This window comes from Polyodon spathula, chromosome 44 (genome assembly GCF_017654505.1).
Source record: "Polyodon spathula isolate WHYD16114869_AA chromosome 44, ASM1765450v1, whole genome shotgun sequence".
Classification (NCBI taxonomy): Eukaryota; Metazoa; Chordata; class Actinopteri; order Acipenseriformes; family Polyodontidae; genus Polyodon; species Polyodon spathula.
The window spans coordinates 977,107-989,292 of record NC_054577.1 but is presented as its reverse complement, the minus strand read 5'-3'; the positions used below and the strand labels follow the sequence as shown (position 1 = coordinate 989,292).

General features: G+C 49.2%; 1 protein-coding gene across 1 annotated transcript in view; it reads left to right on the top strand.

Annotated features, from left to right (window-relative positions):
* LOC121305638 (phosphatidylinositol 4,5-bisphosphate 3-kinase catalytic subunit alpha isoform-like) overlaps positions 1–11,895 on the top strand; it is a 15,147-nt gene extending 3,252 nt beyond the window's left edge. The window contains exons 5-17 of the mRNA XM_041237331.1: positions 764–935; positions 1,535–1,669; positions 2,067–2,191; positions 2,290–2,371; positions 2,460–2,624; positions 5,879–6,046; positions 6,378–6,484; positions 8,075–8,188; positions 8,682–8,768; positions 9,107–9,277; positions 10,235–10,352; positions 10,912–11,063; positions 11,397–11,895. Coding sequence (XP_041093265.1) covers positions 764–935; positions 1,535–1,669; positions 2,067–2,191; positions 2,290–2,371; positions 2,460–2,624; positions 5,879–6,046; positions 6,378–6,484; positions 8,075–8,188; positions 8,682–8,768; positions 9,107–9,277; positions 10,235–10,352; positions 10,912–11,063; positions 11,397–11,682 — 1,882 coding nt within the window. The 3' untranslated portion in view covers positions 11,683–11,895. The remainder of the gene's footprint in view (positions 1–763; positions 936–1,534; positions 1,670–2,066; positions 2,192–2,289; positions 2,372–2,459; positions 2,625–5,878; positions 6,047–6,377; positions 6,485–8,074; positions 8,189–8,681; positions 8,769–9,106; positions 9,278–10,234; positions 10,353–10,911; positions 11,064–11,396) is intronic.
* The last annotated feature ends 291 nt before the right edge of the window (positions 11,896–12,186 follow it).

The following is a 12,186-nucleotide window of genomic DNA, read 5'->3' as shown; positions in this document are numbered from 1 at the left end:
ATTGTACTGTACTGTATTGTTTTGGGTTGTATTGTATTGTACTATATTGTATTGGGTTGTATTGTATTGTTTTGGGTTGTATTGTATTGTACTGTACTGTACTGTACTGTACTGTATTGTATTGTACTGTATTGTATTGTACTGTATTGTATTGCACTGTACTCAAACATACTACATGACATTTAACATAAACCCAAACTAACATAACGTAACATGACATGCCATGACAATGACAGGATGAACAAAACCCGCCATAACATAACATACAAAACCCAACATAACATAAGCGTGCAATGACATACAATAACGGTACATAACATAGGACAACAGTCGACAAACATAACATACCAATAACGTACATGACATAACTGTCCGACACACAACGAGACCGTCCCCCTTACTCACCGAGAGGATACTATAGAGAGGACTGACGGAGGGGTCGAGGCGTGCGAAGAGACGACCAGGTAGACGAGTCAGTTCCCTTCTCCTTCCCCCGGTTCTCCACTCTCTCTCCACCCGCACTCACACACCACTGTGTGTGTGTGTTGTGTGCTGTGTGTGTGTGTGTGTGCTGTAGTCTTCTTCTAAGCAGAAGCAAAAAGAAGCAAGAAGAAAGAACTATTCAAAGAAGCAGAACTGTTCAGATAAGTACAAGCGCAGAAATTCCTTCGTGAACAGGGGACGTATAATCACCGAACCTTATTATTATTATTATGTTCAAGGTGCGTCTGCCTGTCTCCCTGTCTTGACCACGTCTCTCTCCCTGTCTCGCTGTCTCTAAGGAGCACTGTCCCCTGGCCTGGGGCAATGTGAACCTGTTTGATTACCGGGACACGCTGGTTGCTGGGAAGCTGGCTTTGAACCTGTGGCCGGTGCCTCACGGGCTGGAGGACCTGCTGAACCCCATCGGAGCCGCTGGGGCCAACCCCAACAAGGTGGGGCGAGGAGGAGAGAGAGAGAGAGAGGGGAGGAGAGTGAGAGGAGTGGAGAGGTGTGAGGAGGGGAGAGGGAGAGGAGAGGGGTGAGGAGAGGAGAGAGGAGTGGAGAATGAGAGGAAGGGAGAGGGGTGAGGAGGGGAGAGGGAGAGGAAGGTAGAGGGAGAAGGAGAGGGAGAGGAAGGGAGAGGGAGAGGAGGGGAGATGGACAGGAGAGGGGCGAGGAGAGTAGAGTGAGAGGAGGGGAGAGGGGCGAGGAGGGGAGAATGAGAGGAGAGGAGAGTAGAGGTGCGAGGAGGGGAGAGGGAGAGGACAGGGGTGAGGAGAGGAGAGTCAGAGAAGAGGAGAGGGGTGAGGAGAGGAGAGTGAGAGGAGTGGAGAGGGAGAGGAGCGGAGAGGGGCGAGGAGGGGATAGGGAGAGGAGAGGGGTGAGGAGAGGAGAGGGGTGAGGAGAGGAGTGTGAGAGGAGAATGAGAGAAGAGGAGAGGGGCGAGGAGGGGAGAGGGAGAGGAGAGGGGCGAGGAGGGGAGAGGGAGAGGAATGGACAGTGTGTGTGGATTCTGCAGTGTCACTGTGTCTCTGCTCGTGTCTCTGTGCAGGAGACACCCTGTCTGGAGCTGGAGTTTAACTGGTTCAGTCACTCAGTCAAGTTCCCCGACCAGCAGCAGATAGAGGAGCACGCCAACTGGAGCATGTCCCGCGAGCTGGGCTACAACTACTGTCTCATAGGACTGGTAAGAGACCCACAGGACTGTCTCATAGGACTGGTAAGAGACCCACAGGACTGTCTCATGGGATTGGTAAGAGACCCACAGGACTGTCTCATAGGACTGGTAAGAGACTCACAGGACTGTCTCATAGGACTGGTAAGAGACCCACAGAACTGTCTCATAGGACTGGTAAGAGACCCACAGGACCGGGATAGACTCATAGGACCGTCTCACAGGACTGGGGACATACTCACAGGACTGGTAAGAGACACACAGGACTGTCTCACAGGACTGGGGAGAGACACACAGGACTGTCTCATAGGAGACTCTCATAGGAGATTGATGAGAGCTGGGTCTGCCTGCGAGTCAGTATCATCTAAACATATTGGTTTATAAAGCAATTCCCCCCCCCCCCCCCCAGAGTACCAGGATGGTTCGAGACTCCACCCTGGGAGACAGTGACATGGAACAGCTTCGCAGCATTGCCAACAGAGACCCCCTCTCTGAACTGACTGAGCAGGAGAAAGACTTTCTCTGGAGACACAGGTGAGGGGAGGGGGAGAGGGGAGGAGGAGAGCGTAGGAGGAGAGAGGATAGAGAGCGAGACAGTGTCTGTGTCTCACGCCATGCCTGTCTCTCCTCAGGCACTCCTGTGTGGACATGCCGGAGACGCTGCCCAAGCTGCTGCTGTCAGTCAAGTGGAACTCGCGGGACGAGGTGTCTCAGGTGAGGGACGGCGTGGGATCTGAGGGCGTCGTTTCTGGGGCTCGGGTTCCTCTCTCTGATCTCTCTGGTCTCTGCGGCCCCTCCTCAGATGTACTGCTTGCTGCGGGACTGGCCCCTGATGAAGCCCGAGCTGGCCCTGGAGCTTCTGGACTGTAACTTCCCCGACCCCGTCGTGCGCGACTTTGCTCTCAAGTGCCTGGTGAAGGGGCTGAACGACGACAAGCTGTCCCAGTACCTACTGCAGCTCGTCCAGGTCACCAGTCTCTCACTGGGGCTAGAATTGTACTGTGACTGGGATTGACATTGCATTGGGGATTGGGACTGGGACTGTGACTGTGATTTGGGACTGGGGACTGGACTGGGACCGTGATTTGAATGGGGATTGGGACTGGGACTGGTACTGGGACTGTGATAGAATTTGGGTTGGGACTGGGACTGGGACTGAGGACTGTGATTGGAAATTGGGATTGGGATTCCTAAACCTAACCCTGACCCTAACCCCTGGACTGGGACTGGGACTGGACTGGACTGTGATTAGAATTGGGCGGATGGCTGGGACTGGACTGGATTGGGTTAACCCTAACCCTAACCCTAACCCTAACCCTGACCCTGACACTAACCCTAACCCTAACCCTGACCCTGACCCTGACCCTGACCCTAACCCTAACCCTAACCCTAACCCTAACCCTAACCCTGACCCTAACCCTGACCCTAATGATGGACTGGGACTGGGTACTGGGATGGACTGGGACTGGTGATTTGGGATTGTGATTGGGCCTTGGACTGGTTGGGAATTGGGATTGTGATTGATTGGTACTGGGATGACTGGGATTGGACTGGGACTGGACTGGGACTGGGACTGGACTGGCTGGATTGGAATTGGGATTGGGACGGGGACTGGTGACTGGAATATTGGAATTGGGACTTGGACTGGGACTGGGCTTGGAACTGGGCTGTGATCTGGAGAATTTGGCTGGAACTGGACTGGGACTGGACCTTGCAAAAGTTGGGACTGGGAATTGGGAATTGCTTGGATGGGCTGGAAAATTTTGATTGACTAGGGACTGGGACTGGGATGGGACTGGGACTGGATTAGAATGGGGACTGGGACTAGGACTGTGATTGGAAGGGATTGGATTGGATTGGGACTTAGGGATTGGGAATTGGACTGGGACTGGGACTGGGACTTGGATTGTGACTGTCTAACCCTAACCATAACCCTGACCCTGACACTAACCACTGGAGACTTGTTACTGGATTAGAATTGGTCTGGGACGGACTGGACTGGACATCCTGTGATGTGGAATTGGGACTGTGTGACATCTGGGCTGGGTCTGGAACTGGGCGTGGGACTGTGACTGGACTGGACTGCTTGAGATTGGATATTGCTGGACTGGCAACTTGGGGATTGGGATTGGTGTTTGGTGATGGTATTGTGATTTGGGAGAGGATAGAACGTAGGGAGCGATAGGGAGGTAGGCAAAGGAACGGGTAGGTGCGGCGATGGAGTCCAGCAGGAGACGGTGGGGCGATGAGATAGACGGAGATAGTACAGAGTAGAGGGAGATAGATAGGAGAGTAAGGAGAGAGGAGGGAGAGAAGTCCACACTTCACTTCATACTCGTCATAAGGAGCTATTTGGGAGAGCGCTGCGAAGGAGTACGTCTTTCGAGACTGGTTAGTTTCCTATCCTGTGAAGAAGAAGACCAGTTGGAGTTTCACTCACACTCTCTCTCCTCTCTCTCTCCTACAGCACTGCTAACGACACTCACACACTACAGTCTATCAGCACACTGTTCTCTCTCTCTACTGTCTCTGTGTCTGTATACACGAGACACAGCAGGTGCAACATAGACAACACACACGACAGTACATAGTTTCCTGTGTGTGTGTGTGTGTGGTGTGTGTGTGTGTGTGTGTGTGTGTGTTGTGTGTGTGTGTGTGTCTATTATAACACTGTGTGTGTGTGATGTGTGTGTGTGTGTGTGTGGGTGTGTGTGTGTGACACACTTACCACAATAGAGTACAGAGTCACCGATATAAATAACTTAGGGACTCCGTAACACCATAGAGTACAGAGTCCACATTAGAATATAATTAGGGCTTCACGTACACATAGAGACAGAGTCACATAGATACTTAACTTAGGTTCACGTACACATAGAGTACAAGAGTTCACATAGCTACTAATTATTGTGTGTATCTATATTAATCCCAGTGCATGTGTAGCTCTGTCTCAGTGTATCTATATTAATCCCAGTGCATGTGTATCTCTGTCTCAGTGTATCTATATTAATCCCAGTGCATGTGTATCTCTTTCTCAGTGTATCTATATTAATCCCAGTGCATGTGTATCTCTTTCTCAGTGTATCTATATTAATCCCAGTGCATGTGTATCTCTGTCTCAGTGTATCTATATTAATCCCAGTGCATGTGTATCTCTGTCTCAGTGTATCTATATTAATCCCAGTGCATGTGTATCTCTTTCTCAGTGTATCTATATTAATCCCAGTGCATGTGTATCTCTGTCTCAGTGTATCTATATTAATCCCAGTGCATGTGTATCTCTTTCTCAGTGTATCTATATTAATCCCAGTGCATGTGTATCTCTGTCTCAGTGTATCTATATTAATCCCAGTGCATGTGTATCTCTGTCTCAGTGTATCTATATTAATCCCAGTGCATGTGTATCTCTGTCTCAGTGTATCTATATTAATCCCAGTGCATGTGTATCTCTGTCTCAGTGTATCTATATTAATCCCAGTGCATGTGTATCTCTTTCTCAGTGTATCTATATTAATCCCAGTGCATGTGTATCTCTGTCTCAGTGTATCTATATTAATCCCAGTGCATGTGTATCTCTGTCTCAGTGTATCTATATTAATCCCAGTGCATGTGTATCTCTTTCTCAGTGTATCTATATTAATCCCAGTGCATGTGTATCTCTGTCTCAGTGTATCTATATTAATCCCAGTGCATGTGTATCTCTTTCTCAGTGTATCTATATTAATCCCAGTGCATGTGTATCTCTTTCTCAGTGTATCTATATTAATCCCAGTGCATGTGTATCTCTTTCTCAGTGTATCTATATTAATCCCAGTGCATGTGTATCTCTTTCTCAGTGTATCTATATTAATCCCAGTGCATGTGTATCTCTTTCTCAGTGTATCTATATTAATCCCAGTGCATGTGTATCTCTGTCTCAGTGTATCTATATTAATCCCAGTGCATGTGTATCTCTGTCTCAGTGTATCTATATTAATCCCAGTGCATGTGTATCTCTTTCTCAGTGTATCTATATTAATCCCAGTGCATGTGTATCTCTGTCTCAGTGTATCTATATTAATCCCAGTGCATGTGTATCTCTTTCTCAGTGTATCTATATTAATCCCAGTGCATGTGTATCTCTTTCTCAGTGTATCTATATTAATCCCTGTGCATGTGTATCTCTGTCTCAGTGTATCTATATTAATCCCTATATTAAGTGCATGTGTATCTCTGTCTCAGTGTATCTATATTAATCCCTGTGCGTGGGACTCGGTGTCGCCCCCTGGCTGCAGGTCGGAGATGCACAACAAGCCGGTGAGCCAGCGATTTGGGCTGCTGCTGGAGGCATTCTGCAGGACCTGCGGGATGTACCTGAAACACCTAAACAGACAGGTGGAGGCCATGGAGGTGGAGGTCCATTCGAGAAACTCATCAACCTGACCGACATCCTGAGCAGAGAAAACGCGTCTTCTTCCTCTACCCCTGATCTCCCCCTCTCCCCCCCTGGCCCTCCAGTGTTCTCCTCCTCAAATCTTTTTCCCCCGTGTTTAAGACCTCACAATGTCTTCCCACGTAAGTCGCCTCTATCCTCTGGTGAATCAAGAGAAGAAGAGAGAGAGAGCTTAGTTCGAGAGCTCCCCCCTCTCCTCTCTCGCTCTCTCTTGCTCTCCCCCCCCTCTCTCTCTCTCTCTCTCTCTCTCTCGCTCTCTCCCTCCCCCTCTCTCTCTCTCTCTCTCAGACCCAGATGAAGTTCCTGGTTGATCACATGAGCCGCTCCGACTGCATGGAGGCCCTGCAGGGTTTCGTGTGCCCCCTGAACCCTGTGCACCAGCTAGGCAACCTCAGGTACCCCCGTGCATTTAAACAGCCCCATGCTTTACCAGACCTCTCTGTGCTTTACAATGCTTCCCCATGCTTTACCACACCTCTCTGTGCTTTACAATGCTTCCCCATGCTTTACCAGACCTCTCTGTGCTTTACAATGCTTCCCTATGCTTTACCTAGACCTCTCTGTGCTTTACAATGCTTCCCTATGCTTTACCAGACCTCTCTGTGCTTTACAATGCTTCCCTATGCTTTACCAGACCTCTCTGTGCTTTACAATGCTTCCCTATGCTTTACCAAACCTCTCTGTGCTTTACAAATGCTTCCCTGTGCTTTACCAGACCTCTCTGTGCTTTACAATGCTTCCCTATGCTTTACCATACCTCTCTGTGCTTTACAATGCTTCCCTATGCTTTACCAGACCTCTCTGTGCTTTACAATGCTTCCCTATGCTTTACCAGACCTCTCTGTGCTTTACAATGCTTCCCTATGCTTTACCAGACCTCTATGTGCTTTACAATGCTTCCCTATGCTTTACCAGACCTCTCTGTGCTTTACAATGCTTCCCTATGCTTTACCAGACCACTCTGTGCTTTACAATGCTTCCCTATGCTTTACCAGACCTCTCTGTGCTTTACAATGCTTCCCTATGCTTTACCAGACCTCTCTGTGCTTTTACAATGCTTCCCTTTGCTTTACCAGACCTCCCTGTGCTTTACAATGCTTCCCTATGCTTTACCAGACTCTCTGTGCTTTACAATGCTTCCCTGTGCTTTACCAGACCTCTCTGTGCTTTACAATGCTTCCCTATGCTTTACCAGAACCCTCTCTGTGCTTTACAATGCTTCCCTATGCTTTACCAGACCTCTCTGTGCTTTACAATGCTTCCCTATGCTTTACCAGACCTCTCTGTACTTTACAATGCTTCCCTATGCTTTACCAGACCTCTCTGTGCTTTACAATGCTTCCCTATGCTTTACCAGACCTCTCTGTGCTTTACAATGCTTCCCTATGCTTTACTAGACCTGTCTGTACTTTACTATGCTTCCCTGTGCTTTACCAGACCTCTCTGTGCTTTACAATGCTTCCCTATGCTTTACCAGACCTCTATGTGCTTTACAATGCTTCCCTATGCTTTACCAGACCTCTCTGTGCTTTACAATGCTTCCCTATGCTTTACCATACCTCTTTGTGCTTTACAATGCTTCCCTATGCTTTACCAGACCTCTCTGTGCTTTACAGTCGAAGGGCACGACAGTCTTCCCGATATGGTTGGAGGAGAAACGCGCGGTACTTACTTACCAGACCTCTCTGTGCTTTACAATGCTTCCCTATGCTTTACCAGACCTCTCTGTGCTTTACTATAGCTTCCCTGTGCTTTACCATACCTCTCTGTGCTTTACAATGCTTCCCTATGCTTTACCAGACCTCTCTGTGCTTTACAATGCTTCCCTATGCTTTACCAGACCTCTCCTGTGCTTTACAATGCTTCCCTATGCTTTACCAGACCTCTCTGTGCTTTACAATGCTTCCCTATGCTTTACCAGACCCCTGTGTGCTTCACAATGCCCCTGTGTTGTTCTCTGCGTCTCTCTCTCTCTCTCTCTGCAGGCTGGAGGAGTGCAGGATCATGTCCTCTGCGAAGCGGCCTCTCTGGCTGAACTGGGAGAATCCAGACATCATGAGTGAGCTGCTCTTCACAAACAATGAGATCATCTTCAGGGAACTGCCACGGTGAGGGGAGCTCCCCCTCTCTCACTCTCCCCTGGGGGGGGGGGAGAGGAGAGGAGAGGGAGAGAGAGGAGGGAGGGGAGAGGAGAGAGAGGGGAGGAGAGGAGAGAGGAGGAGGAGAGAGAGAGAGAGAGGAGAGGAGAGAGAGGGGAGAGGGGAGAGGGGAAAGAGGAGAGAGAGGAGATTGAGGAGAAGGGGAGAGTGGGAGAGGGAGAGAGGAGAGAGATGGGGAGAGGAGAGGAGAGAGAGGGAGAGAGGGAGAGGGGAGGGGAGAGGGGAGAGGAGAGAGGGGGAGAGGGGAGAGGAGAGAGAGGGGAGAGGAGACAGAGGGGAGGGAGGAGATGGGGAGAGGGGGAGAGGGAATCTCTATTCTCTGATTTCTAATCTCTGATATCTAATCTCTAAATCTCTAATCTCTAATCTCTATTCTCTAAACTCTGATCTTTAATCTCTAAACTCTAATCTTTAATCTCTGAGCTCTGATTCGTGTTCCAGACCTCAGACAGGACATGCTGACCTTGCAGATCATCAAAATCATGGAGAATATCTGGCAGAACCAAGGCCTGGACCTCAGGTACTGTCAATCGATCAGGTCTGCTGGAGAAGCCAGTGATGTCCTTCTAGAAAGTTCTAAATCTACAGGGGCTTGCAGGTGCTGGATTGCATTGCTCTCCCCCGTCCCCTATAGAAAACTCCTATACACAAAAATGTGTGTGAACATAATTTAGATATTTTATTATTTTATATCATGTTGTAATCAAAACTACAAAATGATATCGCTTAAATTTTTTTATTTCTTTTTAAAAGTCTACCGGAAGCCATAATAGCAGTCCAGCAGCATTTCATGTTAGATATTTGTCAGATTTTTCCATTCTGTAGGGTGATGTGTCTGCAACATTGCTCCCTCTCTAGGATGCTCCCCTATGGCTGCCTGTCTATAGGGGACTGTGTGGGGCTGATCGAGGTGGTGAAGAACTCTCACACCATCATGCAGATCCAGTGCAAGGGGGGCCTGAAGGGGGCACTGCAGTTCAACAGCAACGCGCTGCACCACTGGCTGAAGGACAAGAACCGCGGGGAGGGGTGAGAGGGGCCAGCCCACCCCGAGAGGGGGGCATTCAATTCTCATTGATCGCATGCTGACTATCCCCGCACGCAGTGCTCTCTGGAAAATCTCGGCCGAGCTGTGCTGTTCTCTTGCCAAAATGTGTGCTGCTTGTTACCCTGCAAAGCCTCTGCCAGTCAGGAATTAGACAGAGAGGGAAAAGCAGATAGAAATGCATTTCAGGGCTACTGAGTAAAGTAAAGGCGCTCTGTGCGGATGTGATCTAGAGCCTGGAGATCGCAAGCTTGAATCCAGGCTATATCACTGCCGACCGTGAGGGGGGTGATGGTTGTGTGGCGCAGTTAGATTAATTGGGATAATTGTTGGCCGCGGCAGAGCGCCGCCCGGGGAGAGTGCTCAGGGTTCCCGTCTGCTCACGAGCTGGGGGTTGTATATTATAAAGACATTTCAGAGGGCTGGATCTCATCAATATCAGGGTCTAGCGCTGTATATTATAAAGACATTTCAGAGGGCTGGATCTCATCAATATCAGGGTCTAGCGCTGTATATTATAAAGACATTTCAGAGGGCTGGATCTCATCAATATCAGGGTCTAGCGCTGTATATTATAAAGACATTTCAGAGGGCTGGATCTCATCAATATCAGGGTCTAGTGCTGTATATTATAAAGACATTTCAGAGGGCTGGATCTCATCAATATCAGGGTCTAGTGCTGTATATTATAAAGACATTTCAGAGGGCTGGATCACATTATCAGGGTCTAGTGCTGTATATTATAAAGACATTTCAGAGGGCTGGATCTCATCAATATCAGGGTCTAGTGCTGTGTATTATAAAGACATTTCAGAGGGCTGGATCTCATCAATATCAGGGTCTAGCGCTGTATATTATAAAGACATTTCAGAGAGCTGGATCTCATCAATATCAGGGTCTAGCGCTGCAATATCAGGCTCTATGCTGCCTCTCCTCCTCAGCTATGACTGTGCGATTGATCTCTTCACTCGCTCTTGTGCTGGATACTGCGTGGCGACTTTCATCCTGGGCATCGGAGACAGACACAACAGCAACATCATGGTGAAGGAGAATGGGCAGGTAAGAGAGAGACTGAGACACTGAGAGACAGAGACCCTGAGAAAGAGACACACAGAGACACAGAGACACTGAGAGAGACGCACTGAGACACTGAGAGAGAGACACACAGAGACACACACACGACACTGAGAGAGAGAGAGACACAGAGACACTTAGAGAGACACGCAGAGACACTGAGACACAGAGACACTGAGAGAGACGCACTAAGACACAGAGAGAGAGAGACACAGAGACACTGAGATACAGAGACACTGAGAAAGAGAGACACAGAGACACTGAGAGAGACTCACTGAGACACTGAGAGAGAGACACAGAGACACTAAGAGAGACGCACTGAGACAATGAGAGACACTGAGAGAGAGAGAGATAGACAGAGAGACACATTGAGACACTGAGAGACACAGACACAGAGACACTGAGTGAGACACCGAGACACAGAGAGACACACTGAGACACTGAGAGGCACTGAGACACTGAGTGACACACGAGGCTAGAATCTCAAGGGTGAACCCTCCCAGTCCCAGTGATTTCGTCCCAGTAAAGGCCGTGTCTCTCCCAGCTGTTCCATATCGACTTCGGTCACTTCCTGGATCACAAGAAGAAGAAATTCGGGTACAAGCGGGAGCGTGTCCCCTTCGTCCTGACACAGGACTTCCTCCTCGTCATCAGCAAGGGGGTCCCAGAGTGCACCAAGACCAAGGAGTTCGAGAGGTACCCCAAAACAGCACCCCCTGCCCTTTCAGATTCTTCACTTTAAACAGTACTTAAACTACCTCTCTGTGCTTTACAGTGCTTCCCTGTGCTTTACCAGACCTCTCTGTGCTTTACAATGCTTCCCTGTGCTTTACCAGACCTCTCTGTGCTTTACAATGCTTCCCTGATGCTTTACCAGACCTCTCTGTGCTTTACAATGCTTCCCTATGCTTTACCAGACCTCTCAGTGCTTTACAATGCTTCATCATGCCTCATGCTCTTTTATAAGAGTTAGCGTATCTGAATTAGACTCCCCTCCCTCCTCCCCTCTCCCCTCTCCCCTCCCCTCAGGTTTCAGGAGATGTGCTACCAGGCTTACCTGTCGATCCGGCAGCACGCCAACCTCTTCATCAACCTCTTCTCCTTGCTGCTGGGCTGTGGGATGCCCGAGCTGCAGTCGTTCGATGACATCGCCTACCTGCGCAAGACCCTGGCCCTCGACAAGAGCGAGCCCGAGGCCCTGGAGTACTTCACCAAGCAGATGAACGACGCGCACCACGGCGGCTGGACCACCAAGATGGACTGGATCTTCCACACCATCCGCCACATGCCTCTGTCCGAGAGCGGCCACGACTGAGAGAGAGACGGGGGGCTAGCTGCCAAGAGAGATCCACCCCTGTACTGCACTGAGACTCCTTCTCAACCAGAGCAAATATAACCGGGCAGCGAGAGCAGTGACTGAGAACAACACAGAAATACGGGGGAGTAAATCGGACTCCCGCTGCACAGCAGTGTGATCCAGCCCTGGTTTCAATAGGAGTTTAATAATAAGACACACCTGAGCTTGTTCCCTAGACACACTGGGGGCTGATCAAGCTGGTAGTAAAACCTGGACTGGGTGACACTGCTGTGCAACAGGAGTCTCATTTCCACCCCCGTTATGCAAATATTCCTTCAATCTACTTTCTTACTTCTGATTATTAACAATAGCAAAATTCTCTCCACCGCCCCCTGTTATAATCAAGGACGCGGGGGAACAAATATTGTCAGTTGTGATCATGACTCTAAACCCAGCTGCCTCTTACTGCCAGCATCGTCACACAGAGCTAGCAAGAACGTGGGTTTTAACATTGATTCCAGC